Source organism: Pygocentrus nattereri, chromosome 8 (assembly GCF_015220715.1).
Source record: "Pygocentrus nattereri isolate fPygNat1 chromosome 8, fPygNat1.pri, whole genome shotgun sequence".
Classification (NCBI taxonomy): Eukaryota; Metazoa; Chordata; class Actinopteri; order Characiformes; family Serrasalmidae; genus Pygocentrus; species Pygocentrus nattereri.
In genome coordinates, this window is record NC_051218.1 from 39,298,308 (window position 1) to 39,316,433 (window position 18,126).

Below are 18,126 nucleotides of genomic sequence, written 5' to 3' on the forward strand. Positions count from 1 at the left end.
AGGGAGCATAAATGCACCATAATCCTGTGAAATTATATTTTATAAGTTGTATTGACTCCACACACCTCGTCTCATCTCCAGGCTTATTTTATTGTTCTGTTTTGAAACATTCGGTGATGAAAAGGTGCAAACATGTACTTTTCACCTGGGAAAACTTATTTAAGCTATACAATTGAACCTTAAAACCACTGCTGTACTTTTGAGAGAACATTTACATTGTTTGTACCTTAATAAACAAATAATGTACCTGAACAGAACCTTTAACAGTGTAGCAGATTTAGGATATATGAAAACTCTGGATTTTATGTTTGGGATGTGGATTTGGTGACTTCTTTTCTGCATATGTAGAGAGCTCCCTAGGTATTAAGACTTAGCCATTGTGTACTGGAATGTGCCATGTTGCTGGTGGGCTGTGGGTTTCAACAATCCTGTGCCACACAATGGAATGTGTGGCAGATGGATCACTCTGTTCATTTTCAGTGTGTCTAACAGGATGTTTCCTGGGTCTTTGCATGCAACATATATGGATAATGCAGGCTTAAAGGCATGTGATAGCAGTGATGGCCTAAATTCAAGCCAGCTTTGACTCGCATCAGGTATCCATCCACTGCCTGATCTGCAAAAGTCAGACTACGTCTGTGGTCTGAGAAACTTACATTGTAGTTTCTCCCAAAGTTTTCCTCGGTTTGGAGAGAAATTAGAAGCCTGAGTCGTGCTATCATATTTTAGCCAGCTGGCTGGAAAAGTGGCCAGCTTATATATTATATCCAACTCTTGACATGACCTGGTTCAAATCCAACTGTAAATAGATTGAACCATGAACACAATGATTATGTCTGTGGCAAATGACTTCTAATTAGATTTAAATATGATTTTGCACAATAATAACCCCAAGCTTATTACAAAGCAACACATAATACTCAGTAACTATATGGACTACAATCCAAACCAGCTGATTTCCTCTGAGTGTTTATTCTTCATGCTCTGAGTTTCTCTTTCTAGGTCTTAGATTGTTCTCATTGTTTCTTAAAGGAGTTTTTTCTCATTGAGTCGTAATTCTTCTTAGTGGAATTCATCGTGCTTATTTCTTATGGTTTTAGGAAGTTTTCACATTGAGTCTTGGTTCCTCTCAGTGGGTCTTCATGGAGTTTTTAGTTATGAGGCTTTGGTCCTCTCAATGAATCAACATGGGGTTTTTGTCTTTGAGTCTCTCAGTGTGTCTTCCGGGTATTTTTCCTTTTGAGTCTTGGTTCCTCTCAATGAGTCTTCAAGGAGGTTTTGCTTTTGAGTCGTGGGTCCTCTCAGTGGATCTTCAGGGAGTTTTTGCTTTTGAGTTGGTTCCTCACAGTGTGTCTTCAGGGAGGTTTTGCTTTTGAGTCTTGGTTCCTCTTAGTGGGTCTTCATGAAGTTTTTGGTTTTGAGGCTTGGTTCCTCTCAATGAATCTACATGGGTTTTTTGTCTTTGAGTCTTTGTTCCTCTCAGTGGGTCTTCAGGGAGTTTTTCCTTTTGAGTCTTGGTTCCTCTCAGTGGATCTTCAGGGAGGTTTTGCATTTGAGTCTTGGTTCCTCTTAGTGGGTCTTCAGGGAGTTTGTGCTTTTGAGTCTCGGTTCTTCTCATGGGGCTTCAGGGAGTTTTTGCTTTTGAGTGTTAATTCTTCTCATAGATCTTCATGAAGTTTTTGCTTTTGAGATTCGGTTCCTCACAATGGGTCTTCAGGGAGTTTTGCTTTTGAGTCTTGGTTTCTCTCAGTAGGTCTTCATGGAGTTTTTGCTTTTGAGATCCGATTCCTCACAATGGGTCTTCATGGATCTTTTCCTTTTGAGTCTTTGCTTAATATTTTCTTATTAACACTTTTAATGTTTATTTTTTCCTTTTTATTATTAATGCTCTGTGTTTTCTCTTGTACTTTTAGAGGGGATCCCCTGACACTGATGCCCTCATATGTCATTTTAGTTTTTTATTTATTTATTTTTCTTAAAGAACAATCCATGGAAGGGTTTAAAGACCTTGTTTAGAGACGTGGTTCTAAGACATTGCTCCAAAGAACCTTGTGTGAATTTGGTTGCTGAGCTTGTGCACACCTTACTGGAGTTAGTCTGCACTTAGTTGTGTGTTCAGTGTGATTAAGCCATAAGATCAGAATAACACAGAGTAAATTTCCATTAGGCTTTGCTTCTCAGCCTGGTTCCTCCAGCACGAGCCCACAACATTTCACCAAGCAGTCTATTTCAGATTTAAGAGGTGGGGGAAAGGCAATGAAAACACGCACGAGCTTGGAGCGTTTTCAGCATTTTGTGCTGGCCACGCTCACCTCGCTCGCCTTCCTTCCTCAGCCGTCCAATGAGAGCCCGCGCACGGACCGGGAAGAGGAGGAGGAGGAGGAGGAGGAGGAGGGGGAAAGCAGGGGAGGGAGGGGAGGGGAGGGGAGGGGAAGGCGCGAGAGGAGGGAAGAGAGGAGAGGAGAGGAGAGGAGAGAGTTGTGAGCGTGCCGCCCGGCCACAGCTTTCGCAGGCGCGCGCTGCACGGATGCTGGAGGCGCTCGCCGCGCGCCCTGCTCCCCGCCACCATGTCCAACCCTCCGCACGACCCGTTCTACTCGTCGCCCTTCGCGCCGTTCTACCGGAGACACTCGCCGTACGTGGTGCAGCCCGAGTACCGGATCTACGAGCTCAACAAGCGCCTGCAGTCCCGCACCGAGGTGAGCGAGCGCGGGCTCGAGCCTTGCAGTGGCGACACCCGTTTGGGGTGTTTGTTTTTTTGGGCGGGGGGGGTGGTTGTCGTGGGGGGGGGCAGGACCCCCTGCTTTTTGCATAGCAGTTTCACCTGCAGTTCAGCAGTGCACGTGCATGTGAAGGTGTTGCGATTGGGCGCGTGCGCGCGGCAGCCTTAGTTGTGCTGCTTTTCGCTCACTTTCTCGCCCGCCGCGGAGGCCACGCGCTGCGTGACCCCGAATTCCAGCGCAACTCCTGTGAAACAGGTCGAGCCGCTTGGAAACAGATGTGCAGTCGTGAGACATTTTCAAGTTGACTAGATTCTGTGAAGTTCAGTCCAGACGCTCTCATCTTTTGCTAAGGAGTGACCACCCGCTTTACTGGGCGCTGAAATCCAGTGAAGTATGAATGCTTGGAGAACGGGGCTTGCCAGTTAAAACCCACGTGGACGCATATGAGTCTAACCAAACAGTGGCTTTGTGCCCAGAAGTGACTTTACTGACTCTTAGTAGAGTCATTTTAATGAATCATGCATGCATCCAATAAGCTACACGGAGCTATATGTCTGTTTGGTTGTGTTATGAGACTAAAGCTGTGGAATTAAAGGACTGATAGCTGTAGAGCTGCCTGACATACTTTTGACTGCGCATTATCATTCAGACACACACCTTAACCTTTTTTTTTCCTCCAGAATTGGGACTCTTAGTAGTAGAGGTGGGCGATTATGGTGAATATGTAATATCACCATACTTGAGAAAGTTTTCAGTAGACGATATTTATTTCTGATGAGTATTCGTTTATTTATCTAATGAGTTAGAAAAAAGTGGGGATGTGGGGTTTTTAGTACAAATGCTATCAAAAATGTTTGTACACTCTGTAAATCACAGTAAACAGGATAATTTATGCTGTCTTTGTCATTAAAAATGCAGTTGGAAAGTGTTTAAGTGCGGTTGATGCATTCTAAAGCATATCGTGACATAATGTAAGTGATTTTAGTACAATATCAATACATATTGTCATACTGCCCAGCTCTACTTAGTAGCCTACACTCTCAGAAACAAAGGTACAAAACTGTCACTGGGGCAGTAGCCCTGCTGGCACTGGGTGGGACCCTCAAGGGTACATCTCAGTATCTTTAGCCAGGGAACATTACTGGACCATAATCCACTGAAATCATATGTTCTAAGCTGTACTGATTCCACAGTCCCCGTCTCATCTCCAGGCTTTTTATTTTAAAATTTATATAGTTTATGAAAGATACGCGTATGTACTTTTCACCTGGAAAAAAAACACACATACTTAAGGTGTACAGTTGGACCCTAAAACCACTGTTGTACCTTTGGGGGAACAGTTACATTGTTTGTAGCTTGATGAAAGAAAAATGTACCTGAACAGAACCTTCATTTCCAACAGTGTGTTACATTTTAAGTGGAATAGCACTCATTTAAAAAGCATCCTAGCATCTGTCCTGGTGAAGTACATCTCAGCAATACAACCTTGAACAGGTTTGAAGGCCCATATTGGGATTTTATTCCTTCACTTCTGTCCAGTCTTGTGAAAGCTGGCTTATTTTCATTTTACCAAACTGTTTAGATTGTTTTAGGAAGATTTTTAAGGTGTTGTCTGAGGCTATTGGGGTCTGAATTGCATTTGTTTGATGATCTTTCCTGCATAATTCTGTAGAAGAGCGCAGCGACTCAGTCCTCTTCACATTCACAACCAGCGCTGCCCAAATTCTTCACGAATTTGAAGGTCACGCGCCCGCTTTAGGAACTGTGTGGTAGTTTTGCAAGTTGTTGTGTTTTTTCAAAGACCTTAAAGCAACGTAAGCTGAATGAATTACAATGTGTGTCTACACTTTTAAAAATAAAGGCACCAAAAAGTTTTCTGGATCGATGCCATTGAAGAACCTGGACTAGTTAATGGATGGTGCTGTAAATAACTGCTTTTATAAATGAGATATACAAGTGTCAAAGTCAAACCTCCAAATGATGTAAAGGTTCTATTCCAAGTGAATGTTTTTCCTAGAACATCCTGTACATCTAATCCTAGAGCCATCTAGGAACCTTTATTTTTAGGAGAGTAGGCTAGTCTTTCAAGTGTGACATGAAGTACCTTCTAAGCAGAAACATTTCAATATAATAGAACCCAAAATGTTCTATGGCTCTTTTTGGTAGTTGATAAAACATAAACAACATTTTTTTAGAACTTCTGTGAAGACAAGTTTTCAATCATAGAAAGCAACCTTTTGAAATATGATAAGAACCAATGCGGTGGTTCTTTAAGTGGTCAAAGGTGCCAAAAAGGGTTCCTGCATGATCCCATTTTTCATTAGAACTGTCTTTAGAGACCCAGTTCTTTAAATGTGACATGTGTGTGAAGAACCTTTAGCTTAAAGTTTAAAGAACTGTCTAATGTATACCTTTAAATTGGTCAAAAAGCTTTGCATTGTTTGAAGGTTCCTTTATACCGTCAAAAAAGTATAAAGAACACTTACACTCACACAGTTCATTAACATTTGTGGTTCTATAGAGAACTAAAATGGTTCCTCTAAGGCAGGGGTGCTCAGTCCTGGTCCTGGAGATCTATCCCCCTGAACAACACACTTGGCTTTGATACTGATATGTTCTCAGAGGCATTTATTACCTGGATTAGGTGGTAGATCTTTGGGACATGGCTCAGAAAACTTTATGGAACCTTGTGGAACCTTGTGTGTGTGTGTGTGTGTGTGTGTGTATGTGTGTGTGTGTGTATATATATATATATATATATATATATATATATATATATATATATATATATATATATATATATATAGCCTTCACTGAAGAACCTTTGAAGCTCCAAGTGTGGAGCAAGTGTGGACAATAACATTTTTCATTTGAACCATAGAGCGTAGAGATTAAGGCTTGTGTACCACTGCTACGGCATCACAGATGCAAAGGTATCTAACGCTATAGATGTGATAACCCCATTCCTTAGCTACTCTAACTGACTTACTAAGCTTATCACTCCATTCTTGCTATTCCCTGTTGAAATCCTGGTGATGAACGGCTGAAACACTAACCTGCTGCACCCGCGAACGAACAGAAGTGCGTGGATGGAGTAGCGGCAGCAGAAGCAGCTGCAGCTGGGGCGTTAGACGGAGGTGGTGTAACTTTAAGGAGATGTGGGCTGTGTTGCCGAGATGCAGTGCCACAACATCATGCATAATGCATGAGCCGTGGCCTAAGCCCCTGAAGACTTCCACTTCGAAACGGCACTTACCAAGCAGGCTAACGTAAACACAGGCTCAATATGTCATTTTAATCTTCTGCACCGTGCTCTTTTATCGCACCGGCTTTCGTTTAGATTAAATCTGTTCGTGTGATTGATCTTGATAAGATGTTCTATTGAGGAGCGATGATGAATCTGTCTGAGAACCTCTGCTCTCATGTACGACTATCACTTTAAAAAAACAGCTATTGCGATTTACAGAATTAAGAGTGGAAAACAAATTAAACAAGTGCCGAGAGAAATAAATGAAGTCGCTGAGGTGTTTGTGCAAAGCAAATGGCCGGTTCCTGGTCATTGACCACGAGGCATCGATGCGTCTCCCATCGCCTCTGAAAGGAAGACCAAGGAAGCATAGCAGAACGCTCTGCACGTCGGTTCTAACAAACATGTCTGGAAAGAAAAAGATGTTGGCACTTGATAGGCTCCCCTATTAAAGGTCTGATGTCTCAAAACCTGACCACTTCTCACGAGAGATCTCATGAACAAGCATGCCATCACAAAAGGCTAATCAACGCTGCAATACTGCTAATATCGTGCTAGCAATCAGTGTGCTGTTTATTGGCTCAGTGGTGTAATGTGCATAAGAAGCCTATGGTAATTTAGGGCTGGTTGTAAGAGGGAGACGTCGCTGTGGTCATTCATCATCTGGAATCGGCAGCTTTATGTGATAAACCCATGCAGACAGTGAAGAATCAGGCCTAACTTAGCGAGTTATACACTAAGGTGTGGTATTTTGTACAACAGATACAACCTAAACCTCATCTTGAACTTAGCATTTTTAGTGCTAATGATTAGAACCCTACACACATGGTTCTGCATAGCACCAAAAAGGGTTCTTTTATTATGTCAAGCTTGACAATAGAAGAACCCTTTTTAGAGCTATATGGAACCCTTTTCAAAAGGGTTCTGTATAGAATCCTTTTACAGCACTGAATCTGAAGAATGCTTTCACAATGCAGAGAACCATTGACTCATGCAAAGTGTTTTTTTAATACTCATGGTTCAAGATAGTACCATATTCTTGTCTATATATACACACACACACACACACACACATATATATATATATATATATATATATATATATATTTTTTTTTTTTTTTTTTTTTTTTTTCTTATTTTTGTTCATGGTTTGCTTTTTGGGTTTTTTGTGCGAGTGTTTAGATATCTTTATAATATTGTGGTAAACATTACAATTGGTTAAAATCAATAAAGACAATGTTGGCAAAAAAAACATTTATAGAATGGAGAAATTGGGCTAAGTGTAGCTTTTAGATCATTTTAGATATTACATGTATTTCTGTGGGGTTACAATTACATAAAATGATTGATACAATAAAATACAGACATTTTAGCTCTAGGTTACTTGTACGCTTTCAGAGTGCAACAAATATGACTGAATATTAGCTTGGAATATTGGTAAAAATCTAAAAGATTATGTTGTGAGCTGCCAAAGGGTTTATGGACAGCCGGTATCGATATATATAACAGATACTAGACTCAACATCTTAAAACAGACCATTAAAAGAGCTCTGAATGGAGTTGCACACATCAGACCGTTGGAATGAAGGTGGGGTACGAGCTGAAGAAGCTTAGACAAGTCCTGACTCTTGACTCGAGTCCTCTGACCCGCAGCATGTGATGGAGGTATTATGAATTGAGCTGTGTGGAGTCTAACAGTGCTCCATTTACAGCCCTTTACCTCCTGTAAACTAACAACAAGACAGAGTAGCCGCCTCTTTGAGACCTCAAGTAGCTCTTGCTGTGGGTCCCTTCAGATGGAATAGCAGGATGAAGTTAAATGGGTTTGTTCCCTTCATAACTCCTTTTTTATGCATTTATTGTGTTGGCTTTTTGTTGTTGTTTGACTGCTTGCTGTGTGTAATCAGAGTGGTACAGTGGCTAAACCATATAACCAAGCCTTATATGTTGCAATTGGGAGTCACCTTTTCCCTTTTAGTCTTACTGATCTTCTAGAAATCTTAATCTAATAAAAAAGGTACCAGAAAGGATTCTTTGGTGGGACAGTGCTCACAAACCCTAGTCCTGGAGATCTATCTTCATACAGAGTCTACTTCCAAACACATTTTGTCACACCAGCTAATGAACTTCTACAGAAGTTATTGTTTGTTTGGATCAAGTGCAGTAGTGTAGATAAGTAGATTAGATGGTAGATGAATTGAAACCTGAAGGAAAGTAGATGTTCAGGACCAGCGTTGGTGACCACTGCCATAGGAGAACCACTTTTACTTTCATTGTGAAACCTTTCAGTAGGTGGTTCCTAAAGAACCATTATGTTACACAAAATGTCCAAGGAACCTTTTTAAAGTTTGAAGAGCATCATAAAAACATTAAGCATCTTTACCAATTACAGGCTGCCTTTTTTACCCAGTACTCTTAAATAGGGGTCTTTAAGCAATACCATAAGAGAACCACTAATGGTTCCATAAAACCATGTGTTAAAAAGAAATAAAGAGATGAAAGGTTTGAAGAATCTTCACGTTAAAGAGGAACTCATTTTTTCAACGTTTTCATAATTCCATTAGTGCATTATAAATAAAGACATTCAGACACTCAGATTTCTTTACAGTGGTGGTGATAGGAACCAGGGGTCACCATATCCACAACACAAATATGTCCATTTTATTTACTATCCAACCACCAATGAATCTCCATGTGTCTCCGTTTTTATGTGTAACGCTGATGATTTTAAAATAGTGGAAAATCTGAAAAAAGTATGTTTTCTTTGGGGACTGTTTTGCCCTGCATGTATCCCTAAACCATGAATGTATTCAAATGGATTTACCAGACTTTTTAGGCCAAAACCATAATACAACACCATCGTTAAACAATGTTTGAGGCATGAAACAGCACATTCGTAACCTTTTCATGTAATAACTTCCTCTGAGGGAGCTTTTAGAAACATTAAACTCAGACATCTGGTTCCTTTCACCACCAGTTTAAATAAGTAAGGTTCTCTAGAATGGAACATTTCACACCAAACCACTCTGAATGATTTTGTTTACACTCTAACCATTAAATTGTGTAGACATTTTGAAATTTTATTGGGGTTCCCCTAAAAGGCTTATATAGCAGTTTAAAAGCACTTCTTTACAATCTCTACATTATGTGGATGTTATGTAAACTTAAAAGATTCTTCCCACTCACACATCTCAGCCATCTCATTTTTCTAGAACCATCCACTGAAAGGTTTTTAGGGAACCTTAACATGGTTCTCCTATGGTATAGTGTGAAGAACCCTTTTTGACACCTTTATTTTTAAGAGTGCAGCTTCTTAATAGTTTTTTTTAGGTAGAAGAACAATCTCACTTTTGGCTTAATGGTTCCCTTTGAGGATACAAGAACATGGAGCCAGTGTGTAACAGTCATTCTGCTTTGCATATGGAAAGTTCTGGATCATGCTGTATGCAAAGTGTCTAGGCTGAAGGCTTCCCACATTCTGTGTCTATGTTCTAGAGAACCAAACCAGTGTCTGAAATGAAACCCTGACCTTTCACTGCTTATCTCTTTGGCTGTCTGTGACATGTAAACAATAGGTGCGTATGTAGCTCAGTGCATGTCCTCAATATTGAGAACAATGGCTTCTATATATGTATGTTAGGGAGCCGTGTCTCACAAACATGGTACCTGTTGTAATACCTGATGACTTGAATGCATTTCTTGCTGCGGGCGGGCAGGTTCGCAGAGTAGCTTGGCTCTGGAGAGTATGCAAATGAGCCAGCCGATTAACATTCAGAGGAGGAGCCTTGTCGACCCCAGCTCTCGTAAGCTCATTAGCATACTGCTCATTAATATTCGCAGATGGAGGGGGGAAAGTGAGGTGGAGAGGGATGGGAGGGGAGGCAGGGAGCATGAGAGAGGGAGAGAGAGAGCATGGACGAGAGAGAAAGAAACACATACAGGAGGATCCATAAGAGGTCAAGAGGACGAAAACAAATGGAAGCACCGCTTTATGAATCTCTGTCTAATGGCTGCGGAATGGGATGCGTTTATGTAAAAGAGCAATGGAGGTTGCCGATGATGCCCTATCCCAATCTGAAACCGATCGATAATGCATTTTGCTGAAGAGCAACTCACTCCCAGAGTCTCTCAGAGATAAACCAATCAATGCGACTCCTCTACAGTCCTATTATAGCGGCTGTTGCCTCTGAATGGCAAGTCATTCGACAGATCATGATCATTTGTAACACCTGATGTTTAATTGATTTTGCGCATGGCAGGTAATGGGTGGATTGTTTTGCGCCGAAAGATGGGAAAAGCCTTCCTCACCTCTTGTTGCTATATACTGTAAGGAAGAGCATTAGCTTTGTTAACCTCATCTTGTTTAACCTCTCATACAAATATACTCATACACATACAATACACTCGGAGGCTTAAACTTTTACAAGGTTGGGTATAGTACAGTTAGAGTACGGTCCAGTTAGAGAAAATGTCATCAAGCAAAGGTCCAGAACATCATAATGCCTATCTTGCATTATGGTTCAGTGCCATATACTGTTTACTGAAGTAGCCTAGTAGTTATATCAAAATCTTGTGCAGTTAACAACTGAATGTCAAATCAAATACAGTGCAATTCTGTAATGTTTCAATAACATTTATTGTCAGTTTTCTATTTTAAGAGCACGCCATGTGACTCACTTTCTTCTCCGGCTGCTGTCTCTCGCCTCACCCCCCCCCTGTGTGTGCGCCACTCACCTAGAGTCTCAGTGCACATTGTAATGCACAGATCTGATTGGCTGAGTGGCGGCACATATTTACAACGCATGCGATTGGCTCTGAGTTCCCTGGGCCTCTAAACCATACTGCAAGTTTACAAAAGTAGTGCCGATTAAAATACGACCACTCTGTGGAAATTATATAATTCTCCATAGTTTATCGGTTATAGGTCCAGGTCTGCCTGGGTCCGGACTCGGACCGCAGTCCACCTATTAGTGGCCTCTGGTGCAGTAGAATGGATCAGCATGTGGAACGGGAGATTTTTGTGTGTTACAATGTTTCCTGTCACTGCATGAAAGAAGTGGTAACACGTTAATTCATTCCCAAGATCTTACATAAACGCTTTAGAACATGTTCATGAATGTTCAGATCAACATTCAGAAAGCATATGTGTTATACATGACATTAATATGGACTATTTTGTCATTTTTCTAAATAAAAGTCCTCACTTTTTATTTTAGTAAAATATCTCATTTCTGGACAAGCAAAAATAAAAAATGACTTTTTTGGTCATTAAGTGGTTAAATTCTAGCACTGTTATCTCAAAGATTATGTCAGACTTTAGATTAGATTTAGATTTTTAATGCTTATTTTATTTTTAGTGATGTTCTTCCTCACTTATGGTATTGGAGAAAGTGGAAATATGATTGGTTACTGAGGCTAAGTGTTGCATTGTTATCTCAAGGATCAATAAACTCTGTTCTGCCTTGACCTCAAAAGTGAAGTTAAAGTCTACTTACATGTATTTGACTGCCCAGCATCTACAGAGAATGGATGAGTTTTACAGCCTGTAAAATCCCTTCATGCACCACCATACTAAAATTTTGGCTTGTACATTGTTCACAGCATATTTATGAGTAATCTACTGCCTATGCTTAAAAAAAAAATAATAATTAAAAAGAAGTTGGAAGTATAGGTGAAATGTATGTCAAAGCTCTTAATGACCAAAGGGGTAGAGCAATGTTATTTTTATTGTCCAGAAATGACAAAAAATAAATAATAGTTTATAAAAATAAAAATGTATTTATATTAAAATGTATTTTATAATAATAAAAATGTATTTATTTTGAATAAATATATCTCAGTAAAATGACATAAAAGTCCATATTAATGTCATTTGAAACATGTATACATTATAAATGCTGATTTAAACATTCATGAACCTGTTATGAAGTGTTTATGTGAGATGTTATGAAAGTGTTATGTAGAAGCCCATCAAGTAAAGTGTTACCAAAGATGCTCTGTGCTGTCTGTCCTTGTTGTTGGATGTCCTGCGGTTTCGAGACTGGACTTCAGCTCGCTAAGGAAATGCATATTATTGATTTGTTTCAGATGAGTCATAATAAAAGCCAACTGAATAAAAAAGTACAATACATGCCCAAAACTATTCAGACACCCTTTTTATTGAATGAAATCAACACATTTTAGGGGCATCTATTGCTGACACAGGTGTTCAGTTGTGCATATGACCCTAAGGTGACCTTGTCCAGTGCCAAGCATTGGCTAGAGAGGTATAAAGCTCCTATAGCATTGAGTTGTGGAGCAGTGGAACAGCATTCTCCAACATCTAGAGTGAAAACGTCCTAGAAGAGTAGATGATGTTATTTCCTATTAATACCCTTGATTTTAGAAGAAACACTAGATGAGGAGGAGTCTATAAACCTTTGGATATATAATGCATGTTTGGCACTCAAAAAGCAGTGTGGGTCACAAAGAAATAGATCTTTATAGATCATGATGATTACAGGTCAAAACCTAAACAATAAAACATCATGTTTTTGAAAGAGAAGAATAGATTAAATGGCTGTTTTTAGCTCCCCAAATGAACGTTTTGGTGGAAGTCTTACAGAAATCAGACTGGATCTTATACCTTGCCCACAGCAATGTGACACTGTACTGCACTCTTATTCAGTTTCAGTGGAGCTGACAATGACTTTCTAGAGCCATTAGACGAGATCATACAGTGCACACATCTGATTTATAAACATAAAACTATGCAAAAATATATTCTTGACTTCATCCACATAATTGTAGTATATATTTTCTGTTACATTACTGTAAGTGAGGTGTCAATGCTTTACTTAGAGTATGCATATATGCATACATACCTCTGGTTTCCCTGTTAATACAAAGTTTTAAGCACTAAGTAGATCAACTTGAGACACTGTCTTGTGCTAAAGTTTGGGCACTCTGGTCAAATTGCATGTCTTCTTGACTTTCTAAGTGAACAGTTTCCCCAGGGGTGCCCAATTGTTTGCACAAAACTGTATGCTCATGATTCTGTAGTCGCTATGATCACTAGGGCAGCACTGATATGGCAGTTGTGGGTCAAGACTGATACAAAACATTTATAAAATATATGTACTGGGACTAGATGTACCTGGATAACAACTACAGAAATGTGGTTACTTATTTAATACATAGGTTATTTGAAGATGGTTACAAATGAATAAAATAAAAAATAAATAAAATGCAGTAGCCCAGCATCATGTAAACAGGCTGCTTTTTTTGGAGTATGATAAATATTATTGTTATTGTACTTTACTGACCCTATAAGGGAAATGTGTCATTTTGTCAAGTGCCTTTCCCAAAGGCACAATCAGAAACATCCAGTTTGCCTTCCAGTTACTGTCTCACCTCTCTTATAGCATTATGATACTGATGTCATTTTATGATGAATAGTCATTACATCTGACTAAACACTAACCTACTAGCAAAATCTGAGACCTGAAACAATGTAAACAAGTGCCATAATGAATGTTTAGTACTGTTTAGTGATGTTGTGATATGCCATTACATGTTTATTACATCTGTTTAGTCATACACATTATCATGTTATTACTACATGACAGAGTTCAAGTGAAGTGTACAGTGGAGTCAAACGTTCTGTAATATGAACATAACACAATAGTTTTGTCTTGTCAATAGGCCCTTTTATTATTACACAAAGAGGGGTTATGGGGGCACTGCCTGCTATCTGATAGATTACATTGAAAACACAACTGCAGTGAAAAAAAATTGGATTGTTTGAAACAATAAGGTGGTGGAGAAGCTGGCAGGATGCTAGGACAATAGTCCCACCTTTTTCCTGCGACTTTCCCACAGTTCCTTCCAGGCTACAGTGTTGGGCTGATAACAGATAAAGAGGGATCGCCCATTTTCACCAACTTCCTGTTTTCGGTTGCCCCCCCCCCTCCTCACTCACAATCTAAATCATGTTTTTGATGTAGCCCTGAGTGCAGCCTTTATTTTCGAATGCTGTATTTGAATATGAAGGTTTGTCAAAAATCTTGATTGACATTGAAGATGCTATGCTCTTATTTTCTATAATAATTAGTATTATTATTCAGATAGCTAATACAATTCATAATAGACATGCACAATTAATCACGCATTAATTGAAATCATGATTTCGGTCCCTGCAATTAGGGCGCTGTGAAAGGCAACAATTAATGCAATTCTTCAGCAGTGTGCCCACCGCATCGTAATCAGGTTCCAAACAGCACAGCGCTCCAAATGTGTACACAAACAAATGCAGGGAATTTGTGCTGTTTGTGCTGGACGGGACACTCGTCGGGTGTTTCTACAAGAGATTGTGTGCATAATACATGCCTCAACAACAAGAACTACCAGAACATAATACCTCTCAACAAAAACATACAGACTTTCTAGAGCAATAGAAAAGTTACTGTAGAGATCCATTGGTTTTCTATTTACAGTTTTACAAGGTTTTATATTCTGCTTCTCAAATGCATCATGTTTTGAACGTTATCATGCCATGTAGCAGTGTTGGCGCATCTGTGATGCTTTATATGTTTATTAGGAATAGTCTCTTTTGAGAAAATATAGAATAAAAAGGCCTAACAAAGCCACTGTATACAAGGTAGGCCTGGACTAGACCTCTAAGGACTATTTATTAAGCCAAAGTCAAAATATAATAAATCAAAATGCCAACATTTTGGCTTTGGTGTCCTTCATCTGGGCAGAAGGTGAAAGCAATATGAGGTTATAAACAAATAAATATTGCATTTTAAAGGAGTCTGGAATGATAAAAATGCTTGTTGATGATTCAAAAATGACTTCGGCAGCTATACAACATCAAAAGCTAGAATGCAATCCAAAAATGATGTCTCTTGTTACCAAAATTAATAATCAAATAGCAATACAGAAAAAGTGACTGTAAATAGATAGTAACCCCATATTTTGTAGCTTTTAACCTCTTGTTGTTCCCAAAATACTTAAGATGTTGAATAATACAGCCTGACTTGTTTGGACTTTGGTTTTCATGATGTCATAAAAAACAACATATTTAATATATCCACCTATTCAGCCTACAGCAGTTTAGCCCCACCCATTCACATTGAAGTTATAAAGAGTGTTTTAACCTGGACCGCTTTTGCAATAAGGCACAGTACCAGACAGCCAAACAGAATAGAGATCATTTACATTTATTAGTCTTAAAGTAACAAAACCAGCCTGTTTGATTGAAGGATTAAGGGATGAATAGAGTTTTCCTGTGTGGTACAATTTATTGTTACCAATAAAATAGCAAAGATCTTAAGTATGATTGCATGTTTCCAAACTCTTGAATGGTAATGACACTGAATGCTAGCAGGTGGTCAGTTAGCAACGTTCTAACCTTATTTGTCACCTTCAATTGTATGAATGGATTTAAAATGTGAATATACATACAAAAGTATACATCTAGTCTGTTTGCTTGTTGAAAGGGGCATAGATGGGGTCTTCAGGTTTGACTAACTTGAGGCTAACTCCTGAAGGACACGATCTTTCTGCTGCTTCCGCTCATTTGCATAATTCCCATTATGGATGCTCAACCTTTTAATGCACCTGAACACTGTCAACACACACACACCATCCTAAAACAACAGCAAAACAAAGGTGAGCAAAAGAGAAAAGGCTGCTGTCTGACACCAACAAATATATTTAGAATTCTGTTCAGAAGAATGGAATGTGAGTTTCTCCTCAAGTTCTGTTACAGTCCTAAGGTTTCAAGTTTCAGACCCAGAGACATTAAGGAGATTTCTGGAATTTGAGGAGTTAGAACTGGTCACTACTGATAAAATTCAAAATCATAGTAGCTACATCGTGGTATTTGGTACTAGAGAAATATCTCACCGACGTGAGATAACTTGACCTCTCCACAGAGTCCTATAATTCAGGTAACTGTCTAAAAATAATTGAGGCAAATAGTTAAACCAGGTTGGTGGGGGGTATTTTGCTTTACTGTTCCATCCTGTTAATTTTTACGATACTATGAGTTTGACTCAAAAGTCCTGTATGTAAGATTTAGAAACATCTAGTGGTGAGGTTGCCAATTACAATCAACTGGATACTTCTCCTTCACCCCTCCCTTTCCAAGCATGTAGTAGAACCTATGGTGGCTGTCAGGTACACTGGTATGCTAAATTACCTGTCCAGCAGAAAAAAGACAACTTCAGCTTTACTCTGAAAACACTTGTCACTTATCAGTGATTTCCACTGAGGAAGGGCCACACCAGTGTTTATTCTTGTTTTCTGCCATTATCTGTCCTGATTATGTTTTGCTTCTTTATGTTTTCATGTCTTTAATGATGATAATTCACCCTCTGTTGCTTTTTACTTGAACTAAATAATAAGTATGTTCTTCCATTTGGCAAAATTTGGGTTCTCAAACTTCTTACAACACAAAATGGTTAGCCAGCACCAGCAGCAACCAATGATTGAATGAATCTCCCAACCGGTGCTATAGCGCCACCAAATACAAGCTGCTATTTCAACATAAAAATGGTGCTCTCTAGAACCAGTATGTGGTTTATCCATTCTAGATTCCTGTAGAAACAAGGTGGTGCAACATGGCAGCCTCTCCTGAAAGAGGACTCTTCCTATGTAGATATGAAGGCCTCATTATAAGCTAATGAAAACACAATGGTTCATATGTACAGGTGAATATGTGTGGATGTCTTAAAATGTATGCTGTAACGTAGAGGTGGCTTTTGGTACAGGCACAAATCTGCGCAAATCACTCAAGTTCACTTACTTTTCCGTTTGGAGTTGAGCTAAATAAAACGTCATCATTGGCCAATTTTGGGTCACGAGCCTCACTTTGGACAGCCTAAGCAGTGGCCCTGTTGTGGGCAAGAGTTGAGTTTGATCTATGGTGACGCATCAGCCATCAAAGAGAGCATAATTGCCTTTACTCCTTCTGGATGCCCTTCCCTTTCCCTTCACCACTTAGTGTGATGCTAGATGAAGTTGACATGAAGAATTGGCAGTTAGCTTTCTCATCTGAACATGTTGAGCTGTCCATTGAGCAACGTCTAATTAGCAACAGTTTGAAAAGATGGCATGTGTCTCATAGCCCCCAAACCCCCCCAACACCCCCAACCAGCTGGTAGCACTATGTGAATTTATTGCTGGATCTTTTAAAATTGCACCTTACACAGTTTGCAAATGCTAATTAGACAGAAATGACATTTTCAGAAAGTAAACTTACTGTTGTTTTCATCTAGCTAGGTTAGATGTATTATGCACATTCAAAACAATATGAACTGCTCTGCAAATGGTGCATATTGTAGTTAAAGCTACACAATGTAGGTTTGGAAACGTAATTGAATTCAATATGTTGGTTTTGCTTCAGACCCCTTCCCCAAGGGGATGAATCCGATGTGAGCATGTTGAAGAGCCTGTGACTTTGAGTGTGACATTAATGAATAAAAGATGTATGACATGGTCCGAAAATCTTTCAAGAAATCCGACCCAATGCCTCAGACTTTTAAATATTTTCAGGCTATACAGGGTGACTCACAGCAGCACATGCAGGCCATATGTTTGTGTTTTTTTCTCATGACTCAGTAACGCTACTGCTTTCAAAATGACATACTGCAGGTTTAAGTTTTCCTTATCTATCAGTATCTGTAAATTGTGTAAACGATGTAGTGCCCAGTGCTAGTTGGAGTAACAGCTAGGACTGTTCAGCTTGGACATATCACTAAATACAATCGACTAATTGCATCCTTTCCCCAGTAGCACACAAACACTAAAATCATTAGAGTCTGACTCATTATTCAGCACTGTTGATTCCATGTATCTGGGAGCGTTTTGAAGATTAAGCCCATCTTAGGAACTGTTTCTGTTTGTGTTGGTCCATGTGTGTGAGTATGTGCGCCGCAAGAAAGCAGTTCACTATTGTTATTTACCGAGGCTACAGGACGCCGTTGTCTCTCTAAGCCCCCGGATTTCCCATAAATCCCGGCTGCTTGGCCCCAGCGGTGCGGTGACTGGGTCGAGAGGCGCCATTGGCACATTGATGAATCCCTTCAGACGGCCCAATCAATACGGCTTTATCTTCAGGCAACCCGTGCAGACGCCCGTGTTTGTTCACCTGGGGTCCTGAAGGAGTGA

At 39.6% G+C, this 18,126-nt stretch overlaps 1 protein-coding gene across 2 annotated transcripts in view; it reads left to right on the top strand.

Annotated features, from left to right (window-relative positions):
• Nucleotides 1-2,446: 2,446 nt before the first annotated feature.
• Nucleotides 2,447-18,126, top strand: part of ldb2a (LIM domain binding 2a) — a 111,789-nt gene continuing 96,109 nt past the window's right edge. Inside the window, exon 1 of one of the 2 annotated variants that reach the window (XM_017692053.1) lies at nucleotides 2,447-2,699. In XM_017692053.1, coding sequence (XP_017547542.1) covers nucleotides 2,568-2,699 — 132 coding nt within the window. In that variant the 5' untranslated portion in view covers nucleotides 2,447-2,567. The remainder of the gene's footprint in view (nucleotides 2,700-18,126) is intronic. The other variant, XM_017692050.2, reaches the window with a different exon arrangement.